The sequence below is a fragment of the Bombina bombina genome, chromosome 6 (assembly GCF_027579735.1).
Source record: "Bombina bombina isolate aBomBom1 chromosome 6, aBomBom1.pri, whole genome shotgun sequence".
NCBI classification, from domain to species: domain Eukaryota; kingdom Metazoa; phylum Chordata; class Amphibia; order Anura; family Bombinatoridae; genus Bombina; species Bombina bombina.
In genome coordinates this window covers 639,922,914-639,941,608 of record NC_069504.1, presented here as the reverse complement: position 1 = coordinate 639,941,608, position 18,695 = coordinate 639,922,914, and the positions used below count along the sequence as shown (strand labels likewise).

The following is an 18,695-nucleotide window of genomic DNA, read 5'->3' as shown; positions in this document are numbered from 1 at the left end:
GCTCATGGACTCTTGCTAATTACATGAAAGAAATATATATATATATATATATATATATACACATACACACACACATACAAACACACACTTATACACACACACAAACATATATATCAATCATTCTATATCTTTATATACACATTTATATTTATTTAATGTTGTTTGTATGAATACATGTCTAAAAGAAATAATTGCAGAAAATGGAATGCTGAGTTTTCATAATTGGATACATATGTGAAGAAGACTACAGTCTTAATATTGGAAGTGAGTGTTAAAATTCATATAATAGATAAAAGACAGACAGATAGATGAAGGTGGCCCTATTCACCACCTCCCCACATATAATACACCCCATAAAATGGGATTTCTGCTGAGCCAAATGACTTAACTTGCAGGCTTTATTATGCTATTTTGTGTTATTTTTCAACTTAACTTGAATTATGGAATGTATAAAGCAATAAATAAAATTAACAAACCGTGAGCAAATATTTTCCATATAAAAAGTCTTGAAGCAAGCAAATTAATTAAACTTTTTCTTTATTTAAACATATTTAGTTCCATTGAGTCCAACAAAATTACATTTTGGTTTTTAGTAAACTTTATTGTATTCACAAAATCAAATACCAAAAAACAAAAATCGTAATAGAAAAGCAAAAACAAGGGCACAATTTAAGGTACACAGGATATATATATATGCATTGCTAGTTTCAGATCTTAATCTCTAGAAATGACTGTTCCCTTACCTCTCTGTGTTATGGGACTACATCTATTTCTAGGCCTGAAGTACACAAAATAAAAATTCTAGGGCAGCATTTAAGTTCCTTTTTTTTTTTTTAACAGTATTGTTGATATTTTGTTAATGTCTAGAGTATGAGAACTGTTGATATTTTGTTAATGTCTAGAGTATGAGAACTGTTGATATTTTGTTAATGTCTAGAGTATGAGAACTGTTGATATTTTGTTAATGTCTAGAGTATGAAAACTGTTGATATTTTGTTAATGTCTAGAGTATGAGAACTGTTGATATTTTGTTAATGTCTAGGAGCAAGCCAAGCTAGCTGAAGAATACAGTGAAAACATTACAAAATGTTTGCTATATATCTGCTTTAAACGTGTGTACTTCTACACCTTCCCTGGTTCATAAGGCAGTTGTGTTTTGGGGGGAAAAAATGGAAAATGTCTTTTAAAAAAAAAGTTTAAGAAAATGAATTGAAAAATAATGATAATGAACACTGTGATAGAAAAAGTTGCAATACATTCTAGGAGCAGAGGAATGTATGATATATAGTAATGTGCTTACTTTGCGTATAAATACAGTACCGAACAGAAACTATATTCTGTAGATATATGGCTTGCTCCTTAAACTCATGCTTCATCTTAATTTTGTTCCGGACCAGTTATAAAAAAAGGCTGAGTATGCAATACAAATTAGGCGTGCATTGCAAATTCTGTATTACAGAACCAGACTGAAGACTTCTCCCACATATCATGTTTTACCAAGATATAACTCAAAACAGAGTATTAAACCATAAAAGTATAATTCCAGAATATATATATATATATATATATACACACACACTTTAAAAAGGCATTATATTGTTCATTAAAAAGTACATGGTTGTGATTAATGTAATAAAATACTGCTTTAATTACATCCACATATCAATCTTAAATTGAGTTTCCATAAATGCTGCCCTAGTAATAATTGTGACTTTTGATTTAACCAGCAAATAAAACAGCCTACGCTGCGTGATTACAATCCTGATAGCACACTTCCATTCAATAGTACAAATTGGTGGAATGCTCTCCCCCCATATCTCTTACCCAAAATATGGCCAATTATTAATAATTACTTAAAAAGAAAAAAAAAAAAAAGTTTGTACAGGCAAAACTTATCAGACCAGATTTATCACTTTGCAAAACAGTAACTACATTAATGAAAGACTGAATATTTAAAATTCTTTTTTCTTTCATTATTCAGACAGAGCATGTGATTTTAATCAACTTTCCAATGTACTTCCAATTGTATTTGTTTTGTTCTCTTGGTATCCTTTGCTGAAAAGGATACCTAGGTAGGATCAGGAGCTGCTGATTGGTGGCTGTACATATATGTCTAATGTTATTGGCTCTCCAATGCATTCAGCTAGCTCTCAGTAGTGCAAAGCTGCTTCTTCAACAAAGGATACAAAGACAATAAAGCAAATTAGATAATAGAAGTACATTGGCTGTTGTATTCTCTATCTGAATCATAAAACAAAAAATGCATTTCATGTTCCTTTAAGTTTGAATATACGGCATTATTTGATATTTATTATTATTATTAAACAGCTTTTGAGAAAATAACTTTTTAATAATCAGGTACATTTCTTCATCTTTAAAAAAAAATAGCTTACAGTTAATTTATTGCCCTGAATTGTCTACAATATTTTCAATATCTCAAAAAATGTTTTGCTTTAGTAAAGTGGAATTGCGATGTTAAAGTTCTAAGTAAAGAGTAATATCAATTAGCTACATATTATAATCTACTACCATTATTTGTCACATAGGGCTAGATTTATCATAGCTGAGGCGTACAGGGGCACGTATACGCGTCCCTGTACGCCTCAGCTCGCCTGTGGCGGGGCGAAATTACCAGTAGGTAATCAACATTGCACACAAGCGCAATTTTGCACTCGCGTGCAATCCCGCCCCCTGCCCGTGCACAGCCAATCGTGCGCGGGCTGGAGCTATCAATCTCCTCGGTTGGACTCGACCGACGAGATTGAATTTCACCACCTTAGAGGTGGCGAAGAGCGTAGGGAAGCAGCGGTCTCGTGACCGCTGCTTGATAAATCACAGTGAGCAAGTTCTTGTGAGAACTTGCTGCCGTAGGGGCTTGATAAATCTAGCCCATAAAGGGACATTAAATCCAAAATGTATCTTTCATGATTCAGATAGAAAATACAATTTTTAACAACTTCCATATTAACTTCTATTACCTAATTTGCTTAATTATCTTTGTATCCTTTGTTTAAGAAACAGCAATTCATATGGATGAGTCAGAAGTATGAGGCATATATGTGCAGCCACCAATCAGCAGCTAATGAGCCTACATATACTTTTCAACAAAGGATACCAAGAGAATGAAACAAATTAGATAATAAAAGTACACTTGAAAGTTGTTTGAAATTGCATGTTCTCTCTAAATCATGAAAGGAAAAATTGGGTTTCATGTTACTTTAAGAGCCACCCAGAATATGTAGGAGCCAAAACATATATATTTGAAGAGCTAGAGAATGATGCTATATGGGAATGTATGTAGATGAACCCAAATATGAGCTAAACTTGAACTTGGGCTTCCTGGCACCTGATATTTGTCAAGCCCTGACTACACATGGTGCAATTACAGTGACACACACTATGTTCATTTTGGTGTTGCTTGCTTGGTAAGTGCAGATTTAAACAATCATAAAAGGCGGAGTTTTGCACGCTGTGCATTAAAATATATTTAAATAGGTCACTAATAAACATACAATGCTCCTTTGTAAAAAGCATGCGGATTTCAAGAAAAACTTGCTAGTATAACACAAAGCCAATTTATAAATGCTCTTTAACAAGAACTTTCAACAGCTAAACAATTCTCATTTGCACGAGGATTGTGATGCCTAGATGTTATGTAGAGCAAAACAGTAAAATAAAATCATGTACGAATATTTCCCTTTATAATCATAGAGAGGAAAGCTATACAGTAATATGAACACTATCCAGATCATTAAGTCTATTGATCCCTTATATAGATTAGTAAGCAGTATAAAAATGATAATCAATTGGCCAGTTTCATTTTATCTGCACAAAAGTGTTAAACATCAATGGGTAAAAAAATGTGCACTTATGCTTTGTTATGACTGGGAAAAAATAGCAAAAAACATGTATCTATATTTCTCAAGAAACATCAGTTTATATAATAGATGGAACAGTTTCAGGAGAATTTAACCTAGAATACGTGTTTTTTTTATAATACAAGTATACATATCTCAGTAAGGTTAAAGTGACTGCATTAAATGGGAAACTGCAATAAGCCTTGTATTGAGTTTGCTTTACAATATAGATCCAGTAAAATGAATGTGTCATTTCATATAAGACCATGTCACATAAAAGGATTGGTAGCATTTTTGCAGCATCAAGTACCTTACAGCAGTGTTTTCCAATGTTTGTTCTATAGAACCATAGTTTTACTGAACAAGGAATAAAAAGGCCACTTTTATAGCTATACAATCAATTTTCAAGTCGTTCTAGATTTTACTTAAATTTGTAGACTCATCATCTTGCTGACTTCATCTGAAAAATTGATCCCTCTCAATCTGAATTTGCACTAGGATAATCAACTCTTGAAACTCTATTGCTTCATGATGAGACAAGAAGTCACCCCCTGCTTCCTACTTAGTACTAGATTTGTTCCATTATTCTGTTGCATAGAGTTTTTGATAAAACTGTATGCCTGCAGCACAACCCGTATAGGCTCATGCTGTGTACACTTTTAATCCTAAAGCACAACAAATATATATGTTTTTAAATTATTATGGAATGTCTGATTTTGAGGAAGTAGGCTGCTTTATCTCAGTGTTATGAATGATATGCAAACAATAATGAAAAAACTCTTCTACAGAACAGGAAGCAGAGGACAACATCCTGCCTCACACAAAACAAGTACGCTTTTGGAGTTACAACTATACAGCCTTAAAAGCTGTTTCATACTGGTAGTGCATTACATTCAAAAGAAGGGTAGTCCGTTTGTTTTTAACTGTGCATTTGAATGCTATATTTGGAATTCTGTTTGAAACTATTAAACCACACATAAGAAAACACTGCTATATTGCACAACACTGTTGACAATAAGTACAGGGATGCTATACAGTAATAATATAAAGAAAGGAAGAAAGTACAGATTACCTCATATGGACTCAATGCATAAAACATATCATAAGCCATATGTATGAGGCACGGTCACTTGAAGACACACTGTATTTTAGCCAATAAGTAAAGGATTCTCCCAACAGTTTTTGTAGGCTTAGCAAAAACGCTTTGTAATTTATACAGCTAAGATGTTTTACAAACACAACATTGGTTGTAGCGGATGGCACACTATAACTGGCCAATATAATATTTTTTAATAGATTATGTAAAAAATAAATCATTAAACTTTATTAAATTTCTGCACTAGCTGAAAAAATTTTATTTTGAAAAAGCCCCTAAAAGATCAGATTGATATATTTCTGAGAAATCTGTAACTTTAAATGCAGAAATGTATCCATGGCTTACTTAGAGATTTAATTTATGGATTTCCCAATAACTTTTGTTGCCAAGAAACATAAGTTTAATTTACTGCATTCTAAAAAAAAAAAGAAAAAGAAAAAAAAGAGGTTACATTTTAGGTGTCATACTAAAAAGTAGAACAGGAATAAATACATGAATATAATGGTTTAGTAAGTGCTGAGTTAGAGGCATGTATATACCATGTTTTGCAATGTAGTCATTTCTGCCTAAACTTTGTGTGTTTCCTCATCAAAAAAAATTCTACAATTCGAAAATAATAAAACAAAGAAAATGGATCAGAATTTCCAAAAACAACAACAAAAAGCTATATTTAATTTCAGCATTGCAATACGCAAATCAAAGTCTTCAACAAAGTGATGTTTATTTACTAGTAATAAGAGACAGGGGCCTTCCATACCGGATTTTAATTTTGTGCTATTTCAGAACTGACAAATAAGGATAATAAATAAAGAAAATAAAAAAAATCTTTGAAATTTCAAATCTCCTCATTAACTGTTTCTTGGTTTAGTCAATAACACTTTGGTGTGTGGCAGTAGTACGATCCCTGAGTCTTAATCCATAGCACAAATAAGCAAAACCAGAAGACAGAACCGAAAACAAAAACACAAACTAATACTGCTGCAAACAAAATGTTACAACAATAATCCATAGTAAGTACATACACAAAAAACAACATGTACATAGCTGTATCCTTGTTTATAAACAACTATAATCATTGCACTCTTTACACATAAAAAAACATACTGTTATACCTCAAGGAAACAAAAACAAACCCACAGATAACACATCAAGAGATACCATATTTCTATTAAAGAGCACACCCTTGAAATTTTAAGACAAGTTACATCATTTCTCAATAGTAAAACATTCTTACAAAATATGAAAATGTCACATGAAAGGATGTTAATGAACTAGCAAAATGTTTTATAAATATGGGCATAGATCTACTTGGCATAAAGAAGGGTGCTTTTTCTCAAAAATATGTAAAGTGTATAAAAAAAGTATGGTCTACAATATAAGCATGTCTATGCCAACATTACTACAGATCACAGAGAATACAAAAATCATATCTGATGGTCCAATTTCATGCATTGTATTGAAGGCTTAAGGCAAAATGAAAAAATAATAAATAAGCATTATATTTAAAGATGTAGTACATTAACACAAAAGTGCACACAAAAGAATTATTGCTTTGCTGAAATAAAACAAAAGGATGATAAGAAAGAAAATATTTTGAAGGGATTAAGTGAGAGTACAACCAAATGTAATTGCACTAAAATCTAGACTGTAAAAAATCAAAACAAGAAGCAGCAAATATAAATCAGATGGACATTTTATAAATTCCCTCTCCAGCCACGATTGTCGAAATTTGTACCACAAACTATTCCTTGTCCAAACCGAATCTTTACAATGAATATACTGCAGCAATTTATTATGAAGGAAACCAAAATAAACCAACAAGCATATCTAAATTCATGTTTAATAAGAGTTTTTTTTAAAGAAATATATACGTAATATCTGTAATTCTTCTATTAACACCAATAAATGTTAAATACAGGTGCTGCTCACACAGACCTTTAAAATAGATGTCCTGCTTTACTAGCCCCTGGAAGTTTCAGCTAGACGAGGTATCCTACTGAAATGTTGCCAATGATAATTAGTTCTGAAAGATAACTGCACTACATGTCACCATTTTAAATGTTAATACGCTGTTGACAGCAAGCACAACTTTATTGTACTAAAGGAGATCTACCACCAAGGGTGCACAGCAGAAGAAACCATCTTCTAGAGAGAAGCTGTCAAATAATAGCACATCACTGCTTCCAGAATATGGCCAGTTCCCCTTCTGTATCCCTTGATATGAATCTGCCCTTATTCCTCTCAGTTAACTCCTCATGTGCTGCACTTGTGGACAACATGTAGACATTTAAAATGATAACATTTTACTCACAATATTTTCCAAGTCATGCTGTTATAGTCAGCAATCTGACTTGCTCTGAAAGATGGACACAATGTCATACTTACCCTGATATACAAATATCTACATAACTGAAAATCATTCCTGCATAAGTATCTCCTTGCATGGTACAACATACAGCAAGAGGCGAAATATATATATATATATATATATACCACTATAAAACAACCACTTATACTGGCTAAGTGCTCTGGACCACATTATGCAGATAGATGAAAACATTATGTTCTGGTTCTCTATGTTTAGCATCTTTATCTGGTTGAGCCATGAAAAAGCAGTTTCTTATATGGTTGAGCTATGAATCACCACAGTACACTGCCAGTTAACTGCCTAAATTCATCTGTACTTCATGACTTTGTTCTATAATTAACTGACAACAACTTGTATGCTGGAATTGAGACTTATACCCTGGAATATCAGTAATAGTGCAAAACGATTTTTTAAGCCATAAACTTTAACTTATTCGCTCGACTGCAATACCAATAAGTATCACTGATACAAACTCAATATATGTCCACAGATTTGGTAAAACAGAAAAAGCACAGCTGGAAAAAAAATTTGATAAGTGCAAAAGTAACATTTTAGATGTAGAATGTAATTCGCTGATTGAACCCTTGAGTGCGTTGAAATGAATGTGAGACCTTCTGGGTTTTATCACTGACAATCAACCTACCTAACCACAGAATGCTGCATTGTTAATATGTGCAAAAGGAGAATAGTGCAATGAGAAATTATACTGAAGGCTGAAACACTCTGCTTCTGTACTCTCTGGAAGAAAGTTATTTAGCATTGAGATACTCATCCCCAAAACAACAAAAAGAGTTGGTATTTACCAGAAAAACGCTCTAATTTTGATTAACAGAAAAAAAAATCACAAAAGATTTGGAAAAGCGATACAGTAGGGAACCTGAAAGTGAAACTGAGAAGGCTCACAGTGGAGACATGGCCTCTTATCTGGTAGTTCTACTGCAGAGTTAAGAATGGACAGACCCATTTCAATGGTGTACAGTAGCCAGTGAAAAATACATAAAAAGTTTTTCACCAAAAGAAGATGGGACCTGCATGTAAATCTGGAAAGTCTTTGGGAAGATAACAAAAGTGCTTGTTTTACTTGTGTTCAGACGCAGCTTGTTCTGTCTCTGAACACTGGGTTTTATTTTTCTCCCATTGACACATAGCATTTGCATATTGTACTAAGAGCTTATCCATCCAGGTTAAGGGCTCTGGAAAAAGCACAGCGCCTTCAAAGAAGCCCAGATGTCCTCCATGAAGAGGCAGCACCACCATGACATTTTCCTTCTTTTCTGTAATATAAGAGAAAAAAAGAATTTACTTTAACACTTAAGAATTTATGACAGCTTCTCTAAACTCCAATAAACTATATTACTAATGACACAACCCCCCCACACTGCTCTCTCTAAGGATATCTAAGTTACAGCAGGGACTTTATCATTCATAAGGCGGGTTGTTAATTCAAGACTAACTGAATTCTTTAAAGGGACAGTCTACACCAAAAATGTTCTTATTTAAAAAGATAGATAATCCCTTTATTACCCATCCCCCAGTTTTGCATAACCAACACAGTTATATAAATACACTTTTTACCTCTGTGATTACCTTGTATCTAAGCCTTTGCAGACAGCCTCCTTATCTAAGTGCCTTTGACAGACATGCAGTGTAGTCAATCAGTGAAGACTCCTAAATAACTTCACGGGAGTGAGCACAATGTTATCTATATGACACGTGTGAACTAGCACAGTCTAACTGTGAAAAACTTTCAAAAGGCTCTGAGCTAGGAGGCGGTTTTCAACTGTTTAGAAATCAGTTTGAGCCTAGCTAGGTTTAGCTTTTCAAAAATACCACCAAGGGAACAAAGCAAATTTGATGAGAAAAGTAAATTGGAAAGTTGTTTAAAATTGCATGCCCTATCTGAATCACGAAAGTTTAGTTTTGACTTTACTGTCCCTTTAAGTGTGATTCTGGTGGTGAAATCAACAAGATTCTGTGCACAAAAGCCATTAACTTTAAAAATGAAATATACAAAATACAAACATGCATGTTACACAGTTATAATAATACACGTTTTACCTTGCATCTAAGCCTCTGCAAACTGCCCCCTTATTTCAGTTCTTTTGACAGACTTGCATTTGAGCCAATCAGTGCTCACTCCTAGGTAACTTCACATGCATGAGCTCAATGTTATTTATATGAAACACATGAACTAATGCCCTCTAGTGGTGAAAAACTGTCAGATTAGAGGCAGTCTTTAAAGTCTAAGAAATTAGCATATGAACCTCCTTGGTTTAGCTTTCAACTAAGAATATCAAGAGAACAAAGCAAAATTGTTAACAAAAGTAAATGGGAAAGTTGTTTAAAATTACATGCCCTATTTGAATCATGAACGTTTATTTTGGACTTGACTGTCCCCTTTAAGAGAAACCAGAGTATATAAAAGGGCTGTCAGAAATGGGGCAGAACTTTTAATATGAGACATCCCACAAACTACTGGAGATTAGGAACTCTATTTCTATGCCACTTCAACTGAAGTAAATTCTATTTATGTAATTAATTATCGAACATCCAGGTTGACAGACAGGTGCAAAATGACACGCATAAAGAAGCTTTTAAATGAGCATTCAAATATTTTAATACAAGAGGCCACACTATACTTTTTCTTTTTAAGTGGGGAAATGGTATTGTTATTCAAGTAAACAGTGTTTAAAACTTTAAAGTTACAAACATAAAAATCTACTTGGGACGTGGTTTGAGATACAAGAAAAATAGCTTAAATGAATCAAACTTGTGTCAATATAGTAACTTTTAAAATTGATGTGTTGTAAACTGAAAGAAGTTAGAAGAAAAATAGCTTGAATTAATCACTTTCATGTGTCTGTATAGTACCCCGATTACTTTCCATGGGGATGACAGTTTGATAGCTTTGAATTATGGCTCGTGTGTACATTTTGACGAGAGATAGAACCCAAACAGACAGCCTACAGATTTATAAATAGAGTCCTTGGTATATCCAATATAGTAATTATGTAAGATGTAAAATTATTCCTAGCTTTTTGGCCCTCTGCACTACATTTATATTAGCTTTATGGCTATATTATACCCCACAGCAGACACATGCTTTAACAGCACTTTTCAGCTGTATGACCAGATAGACCTGTCATCAATGGCATATCCCCAGTAAACCCCTTACAATATGTACATGACCAGAAAAACCTCAAATCCCATGCATGCACCAGCAACCCCGTTTTGCCAGCTATATGCCCACTTCAGTTTCCTTACGCCTCCTTACCTGCTGCTGCTGCCTGCCTGCTGCTTTGACTTGAACTCATATTGCTTTCCATAATTGCAACATGTGGAGAGTAAGGGAAAGGAGAGAGTACTGAGTGTTGTTGCCTTAGGTCATGGCAGCCAGAAAGGAAAGCGTGATAGTGCCCTCCAGAAAAGAGAATGGAGTACACAATATAGTTTGACAACCATCTCTGCCACCAATTGAGGTCCACAAGACAAGTTAAACGAGTTGCAGGCTGGAAATTGGACCACAAGCTATAGGTTGAAGAAGTCTCATTTAAAATGGACTACACTAACTTACTGTGACATTATTTAAAAGGATTATTTAAAAGGACAATTAAATACAGTAGAACGGCATAATAAACAAATACATAATAAAAAGACAATGTAACACTGAAATTTAAATGAGCAGATTTTTTCTCACAAATTTCAAAATTTACTTCAATTTGTCAGCCCCTTGTATCACATGACAGCCATCAGCCAATCACAGACTAGTATATGTACACACTGTGAAGTCTTAGTGGTGGCTCAGAAAGTGTGCATATAAAAAGGCTATTTGATAATGGAAGTAAATTGAAGAGTCTCTTAAAACTGCATGCTCTATCTGAAACAAGAAAGTTTAATTTTAACTTCAGTATCCCTTTAAAAATTGAAGAAGCTATAAAAAAAACAAAAAAACCATACCTTACCTTGCTTACCTCATAATTTCCTTTCCATCTGAGGAGAGTCCACGGCTTCATTCCTTACTTGTGGGAATATAAAACCTAGCCACCAGGAGGAGGCAAAGACACCCCAGCCAAAGGCTTAAATACCTCCCCCACTCCCCCAGTCATTCAGCCGAGGGAACAAGGAACAGTAGGAGAAATATCAGGGTATAAATGGTGCCAAAAGAACAAAAAAAAAATTTGATCGGCCCAACTGAGAAAACGGGCAGGGGCCATACAGATGGAAAGGAAATTATCAGTTAAGCATAATATATGTTTTCCATCTTAATATGATGAGAGTCCACGGCTTCATTCCTTACTTGTGGGAAACATATACCCAAGCTCTAGAGGAATAAAAGGGTAAAAGAGGCGGATCCTAGTCTGAGGGCACCACAGCCTGCAAAACCTTTCTCCCAAAAGCTGCTTCAGCCGAAGCAAAAACGTAAAATTTGTAAAACTGAAAAATTAGGCCGCCCTACAAATCTGCTCCATAGAGGCCTCATTCTTAAAGGCCCAAGATGAAGCCACAGCTCTAGTTGAATGAGCCGTAATCCTCTGAGGAGGCTTATGTCCGGCTGTTTCATATGCTAAGCGAATAATGCTCCTCAACCAAAAAAATAGGGAAGTGGAAGAAGCCTTCTGCCCTCCCCAAAATAGACAAACAAAGCCGAAGTCTTTCTAAAATCCTTTGTGGCCTGAAGATAGAATTTCAAAGCCCGAACCACATCCAGATTATGAAGTAATCGTTCCTTCGAAGAAGAAGGATTAGGACACAAGGAAGGAACCACAATCTCCTGATTGATGTTGAGATCAGACACAACCTTAGGGAGAAAACCCAACCCAGTGCGATGAACAGCCTTGTCAGCATGAAAAATTAGGTAAGGAGGCTCACATTGTAAGGCCGCCATCTCAGAGACTCTGCGTGACGAGGCAATAGACAGTAGAAAAAGAACCTTCCAAGACAGTAACGTAATGTCAACTGAATACGTGGGCTCAAACAGAGCCCTCTGCAAAACCTTAAGAACCAGATTTAAACTCTAAGGAGGAGCGGAATGTCTAAACACAGGCCTGATTCTAGACAGAGCCGAAACAAAAGACTGAATATCAGGAAGCTCAGCGAGCCTCTTGTGCAATAACAAAGAAAGAGCCGATATCTGTCCCTTTATGGAACTAGCGGCAAGTCCTTTCTCCAAACCATCTGGGAGAACGGAAAGAATCCTGGACACCTTGACGTTATGCCATGGGAATTCACGTTCTTCACACCAGAATAGGTAGGTCCTCCACACCTCATGATAGATGCGACGGGTGACCGGCTTTCTAGCTTGAATGAGAGTATCAATCACTCTCTCTCAGAAAACCCTCTCTAGGCTAAGACTAAGCGATCAATCTCCACGCAGTCAGCCTGAAAAAATCTAGATTTTGATGAACATAGGGACCCTGTTCCAGCAGATCTCTGCGAGAAGGTAACCTCCATGGAGGAGATGACGACATCCCCACCAGGTCCGCAAACCACATTCTTCGCGGCCACGATGGAGCAATTAGAATAGCCGAGGCTTGCTCCCCCCCCATGCAGATTTTGTCTCGGCGGGCTTCTTGTTCTGCTTTGATTTATTCCAAGATTGAGATGGTTTCCAAGTTCCCAGGGACTGATCAAGCTTCAGTAGGGCTGCTGGCATTGGGATTTATCCAAATGAAAGGGATGAAAATTAGGACCCTGTCCTTTAGGTTTGATCTTCTTATCCTGTGGTAAAAAGGCACCCTTGCCCCAAGTGACCGTGGCTATGATAGAGTCCAGTCCTGGACCTAAAAGAACCTTCCCCTTAAATGGAAGGGAAAGCAATCTAGATTTTGAAGTAATCTCAGCAGACCAAGACTTCAGCCACAGAGCCGTACGAGCTAGAACAGAAAAGCCTGATGTCTTGGCATTCAAGCGAATAATCTGCATATTTGCATCGCAAATAAACAAATTAGCTACCCTCAATGCCTTAATTCTTACCAGGATTTCATAGAGGGGAGTTTCCACCTTTATTATCTCCGACAGAGAGTCCCACCAATAGGTAGCGGCTCCCACCACGGTAGCAACCGCCGCTGAAGGCTGAAGTAAAAATCCTGTGTGCTGAAGCATCTTTCTCAACAGAGTTTCTAGCTTCTTATCCATGGGCTCCTTAAACGGAGATAGCTCCATCCACCTTAAGGACAGACCCCCACAACTCTAGTTGGGAGTCAGGAACCAGGAACAATTTCTTAAAGGAAGAAGAAGGGGAAAAAGAGGATCCGAGTCTTTCCCATTCATTCTTAATAATATTTGCCATCTTAACGGGAACCAAAAAAAGTTTGTGGCACCACCCTGTCCTCATAAACCTTATCAATCTTAGGAATAGAAGGTTCCTTGGGTAACATAGGTTCCGGAACCTCTAACGTAGCCAACACTTCCTTTAATAGAAAGCTTAAGTGCTCTATCCTAAATCTAAAGTCTGGTTCCTCCGCAGCCAGAGGCTTAGGGGCAGCCGATTCCGACCCGGAAAGAGCCTCCTCTGAAGTATCAGAGGCGTCTTCATCAGCGGATAATCTAGTATCAGATAAATCCAGCAAGTTGTTAGATGACCCCTGGGAAGGATAGCAGTATTTAACCTTTCGACTGCGCTTAGCAGGGTGAGGTAAAGCACTAAAGGCAGCAGACACTGCCGCTTGCAACTGTTCAGAAAAGTCTGGCGGTAAGAGGGCCCCTCCCGAAGGAGGATTAGTCATGCAATGGGGAGCTGCATATGTAATCGGAGGTGGACGGCTCAGTTGTACTAAACATCGTAGTCTTTTTAGCTATAAGTACTTTATCAAGGCATGTGGAACATAGTTGAGCAGGCAGGTATACCGTAGCCTTCTCACAATAAAAACAGAAATTAGATCTTGGTAAAGAGGAAGTACCCTTTAACGTATCAGAGTCCTCCATAGCTTGCGCTTTTAAAATGGACTATAGAAAAAGTAAATGGCACCTTTAGACCCCCAATGGCCGGGGCACTCACCACCTCCTATGACCCAGGCCCCAGAGAGAAACCGCTTCTTCTCCTGTAAACTGCACGGTCAGGAAAGAGGAAGTTAATGAGGCCACACCCAGTCACATGGAGTGCTATGCAGGACTGCCCCTGCTGCAGGAAGAAAAACACACCAAACTGACAGGTTGTGCAGCTTATCCAAAACGAAAGTAAAACCTGAATGTTCCCACATCTTCCAGAGCTTAATCTCACACGTCACAGCATAAAACATAATAAGGCAAATCATGTATAAACCCCCCCCCCCCTGTTCAATAATCCCCTTCTGGAGATTTTAACCCTTGATTCCATACAGATAAAGGAGTCACACTGTGACCCTGTCTTCTTACGTTATCATATGATATAAAATAAAAAACAATCTTACCGGAATCATCACCGTGGAACAGACACACAGCCTCTCAAGTGTGACAGTCTTGTAGCATCGCACCTGACACGGACTTGAGTCATAGAAGCAGGCAGTGAAACTAGTTAACACTTAGGAATTGTTAATACGAGTCTGGATGGTTTCGCATCTCCAGACCCTAACATTCGTCAATGCTCACTGAGAGGCTGACAAGACAACATAAAACTCCAGTCCCATAGCAAAGAGGACTACCCTCCATAAGAGACTACTCCGAATCTTACAACACTTCTCTGCCATCCTCCTGTGATGCAAGGCAAAGAATGACGGGGGGATGAGGTGAGTGGGGGAGGTATTTAAGTTTTTGGCTGGGTGTTCTTTGCCTCCTCCTGGTGGCCAGGTTCTGTATTCCCACAAGTAAGGAATGAAGCCGTAGACTCTCCTCATATTAAGATGGAAAATAAATAAAAAAAATAAAAATTGAAGGAGCTATATATGTTGACGGTGCTGCACTGTATGGGATTTGAGGGCCCTTTCATAACGGCTATCAAAGTTTATTCCACACCAACTGCACAAGTCCTGTCCACGGGATATAGATCCACAACATTCCCAATCAGAAATGGAACAAGACAGGGATGTCCCTTTTCCCCCCCTCATCTTTGCCTTTTGTATAGCGCCACTAGCTGCTAGAATCAGAGTTTCCCCTGACGTTTCGGGAGTGAGAATTGCAAACAAAGATTACAAACTAACTCTATTTGCAAATTATATTTTTCTATCAATAACCAAACCTCTCATATCCCTTCCAAACCTGTATAGATAAATATAGATACATTTTCAGAAATTTCAGGTTATAAAATAAACCTAGACAAAATGTGAAGCATTGCCAATTATCCTCCCTCATCAAATTTAAAACCCCCCCCCAGATTAATTTCGATTTAAAATGGGCAAAATAATCCCTTAAATACCTAGGGACTAATTAGACACCACAATTTGATCAATTATATAAATACAACTATTTGCCGCTGATTAAGACCATTAGACGAGACATCGAGAAAAGGAAGACATACACATTCTCATGGTTTGGGCGACATGAAGTGGTCAAAATAAACGTATTCCCACGTTTATTGTACCTGTTTCGGACCCTACCTCTCAAAATACCATACTCAGAGTTTTCTGCACTACAATCAGAACTAGTGGCCTACGTGGCCAGGTTCTTATTTCCCAAAAGTAATAAATGCAGCTGTGGATTCGTTCCAATTATGAAGAAAAGCTAGGATACCCAACATTAACACGTCATAAGTCAGTAGGAGGTGTGGGCATCCCTAACCTAATTGACTATTATAAAGCAGGGAGAATAGCGCAGATACTGTTGTTAGGTAGACCATCAGGGGAAGCTATATGGACCACCTTAGAAGCAAATTTGGAGGGATAAATATATCAAGATGACACCTTCTGGAATCATCAAACACACAAACCTCTTACATATAGATCCCCCATACAAGAAACTACTCATCAAACTAAGAAGCTAATGATACAACATATTAATATCTTTCCAGCACAATTACTAATGTTACCGCTAAGATATTTACTACCAAGGGACACTTGCAGCATCATAGATAAATGGGCTAATAAGGGACTATATAGAGTGGCAGACATTCAACCAGATACAAGAGAAACTAACCCCTTTAAAAACTGAATTGGTACCTCTACTTTCAACTATCTTCATCTATCCAAAAATACCTATTGGAGATACCAGACCAACCTAGAACTATACTAGAAACAATGTTAACATCCAATAACAGACCAAAACACTCAATCTCTTAACTATATATAGGGCTACAGACATCCAATGCTAATACCAAAGCACAGCTTATGCTTAATTAGGAGAGAAGTCTAGAAATAACCCTAGATAAATCGAAATGGGATAAACTATTGAGCACACATAGCAAAGGTCTTCTGAACGCAGATCAGTGAGAAAACTCTAAGTATCTCACTCCAGTTAAGACATTTATGTCAGCAAGAGGCTCTAGACTGTTATAGGCTCTAGACTTTGTTATAGATGCTGTGGGGAAATAGGTACATACATACACATGTAGTGGGAGTGTAATGGGACCAGAGAACTATGGGGGAAATCGTCAAATCGAATTAGCCAACTTTTAGAAGAAAATATAAACCTTACAGCCTCTTAGGCTTTACTGCACACACCCATCAGATGATTTAACAAACCCATTAATACACTCATTAGGATTGTATGTACAGTAACCAGAATGAGCATAGCAAAATACTGAAAAAAGGAAACTCCCTCTTGGAAAGAAGTACTAAATAAGTTAAAGCTGACATACGAGACATATGAAGCGGCATCATGGATACTAGACAACAGAGAATCATTCCAAAAAACAGTTTTATTGGATTCTAAATATAGATAAGAAGCAATAGGATTTTTTTGTAAAAAAAAAGGAGGGAGGAGGCCATAGAATTCTATCAGCCAATCGAAATTGAAGGGACACCATCTTGGATGACGTCACTTAAAGGTATCGTCATTTAGTGTTAGTCGTCGGATGGAAGAGGATGCTCCGCGTCGGAGGGCTTGAAGATGGACCCGCTCCGCTGCGGATGGATGAAGATAGAAGATGCCGTCTGGATGAAGACTTCTGCCCGTCTGGAGGTCCTCTTCTGCCCGGATCTGATGAAGACTTCTGCCCATTTGAGTGATTTTTTATTTAAGTGTTTGGTATGTGGGGGGCTTGGTTTAGGGGTTAATAGGTAGTTTATGGGTGTTAGTGTACTTTTTAGCACTTTAGTTAAGAGTTTTATGTTACGGCGTTAGCCCATAAAACTCTTAACTACTGACTTTTAAATGCGGTAGGAGTCTTGACAGGAGAGGGTCTACCGCTCACTTTTTTCAAGACTCGTAATACCGGCGTTAGGCAAATCCCATTAAAAAGATAGGATACGCAATTGACGGAAGTGGATTTGCGGTATGCTCGAGTTGCGGAAAAAAAGTGAGCGGTACACCTGTACCTGCCAGACTCGTAATACCAGCGGGCATTAAAAAGCAGCGTTGGGACCTCTCAACGTTGCTTTTTAAGGCGAACGCAAGACTCGTAATCTAGGCGTAAGAGAATAAATTCTCAAAATAGGGAGATCTGAATGGAACACTGGGATTGATTTCCCCCACCGGTATTCCATGTAAGTCTGTTAAGACAGATTCACCAACACAATGCCAAAGTCATGGCCTCGGCTGTGTATATCACTCTCCACCCCCACATGAAGAAAGACCAGAAGGGGGCTGGAGGGCATAACCCGATGGGTAAATTCTCAAGATCTCAGGATTTAAAGAAAGCTGCCACCGCGGGATTAAACTCTAAGCATTCAGCTTGATAGGCATGGTAGATAAAATTCCCTGTCGATAAGACAAAACAGCATCCAGATCCACCCTGGGGTTGACACCAGCAACTCAGGTCTAGATCCAACTCTGAGAAAATCCCTAAAAGTCTATTAGCAGGCGAAGGTTAGAAACCCAGAAAGGCCGAGTCCCGGGAACTACTGAAAATCTGGAAGCAGGATACTGCCACCTTAAACCCCAGATCCCAAGAAGGATCAGAATGAGGTTTACTTTAAGATAAGGTTCCTAAGAACCGGATTTGCCCAAAAAAAGATGAAAAAGGAAAGACATCCTTCTTCCTAACAAAGGAAGGAAGAACCTTACATTCTCCAGTGAAAGAAGAACTATTAAGCTCTGCTTAAAAACCATAGAACCCAATTAGGACGGGAAGACCCTTCCCCTATTAGGGCATGCACCAACAGTGGAAGAAAATATTCCCGCAGTGCGATAAGATACCGGGACAATGACTCCAAAGGTCACTTGAAAAACTTCCCCTTCTCTGACAAGACAATTGCCCAGAAAAGAAGCCTAGTTCTGGCCTCTAGGACCCCTAGATCCATATAATCCAGTATCAAGCACCCATCCCAGATAATACCTAAACAGGTCCAGCCTGTTAACTAGGATA

General features: G+C 37.4%; 1 protein-coding gene across 2 annotated transcripts in view; it reads right to left on the bottom strand.

Moving 5' to 3' along the window:
- Positions 1 to 520: 520 nt before the first annotated feature.
- ABHD2 (abhydrolase domain containing 2, acylglycerol lipase) overlaps positions 521 to 18,695 on the bottom strand; it is a 198,839-nt gene continuing 180,664 nt past the window's right edge. For both annotated transcript variants that reach the window (XM_053717665.1, XM_053717666.1), the window contains one exon: positions 521 to 8,595. In XM_053717665.1, the coding sequence (XP_053573640.1) occupies positions 8,399 to 8,595 (197 nt within the window). In that variant the 3' untranslated portion in view covers positions 521 to 8,398. The remainder of the gene's footprint in view (positions 8,596 to 18,695) is intronic.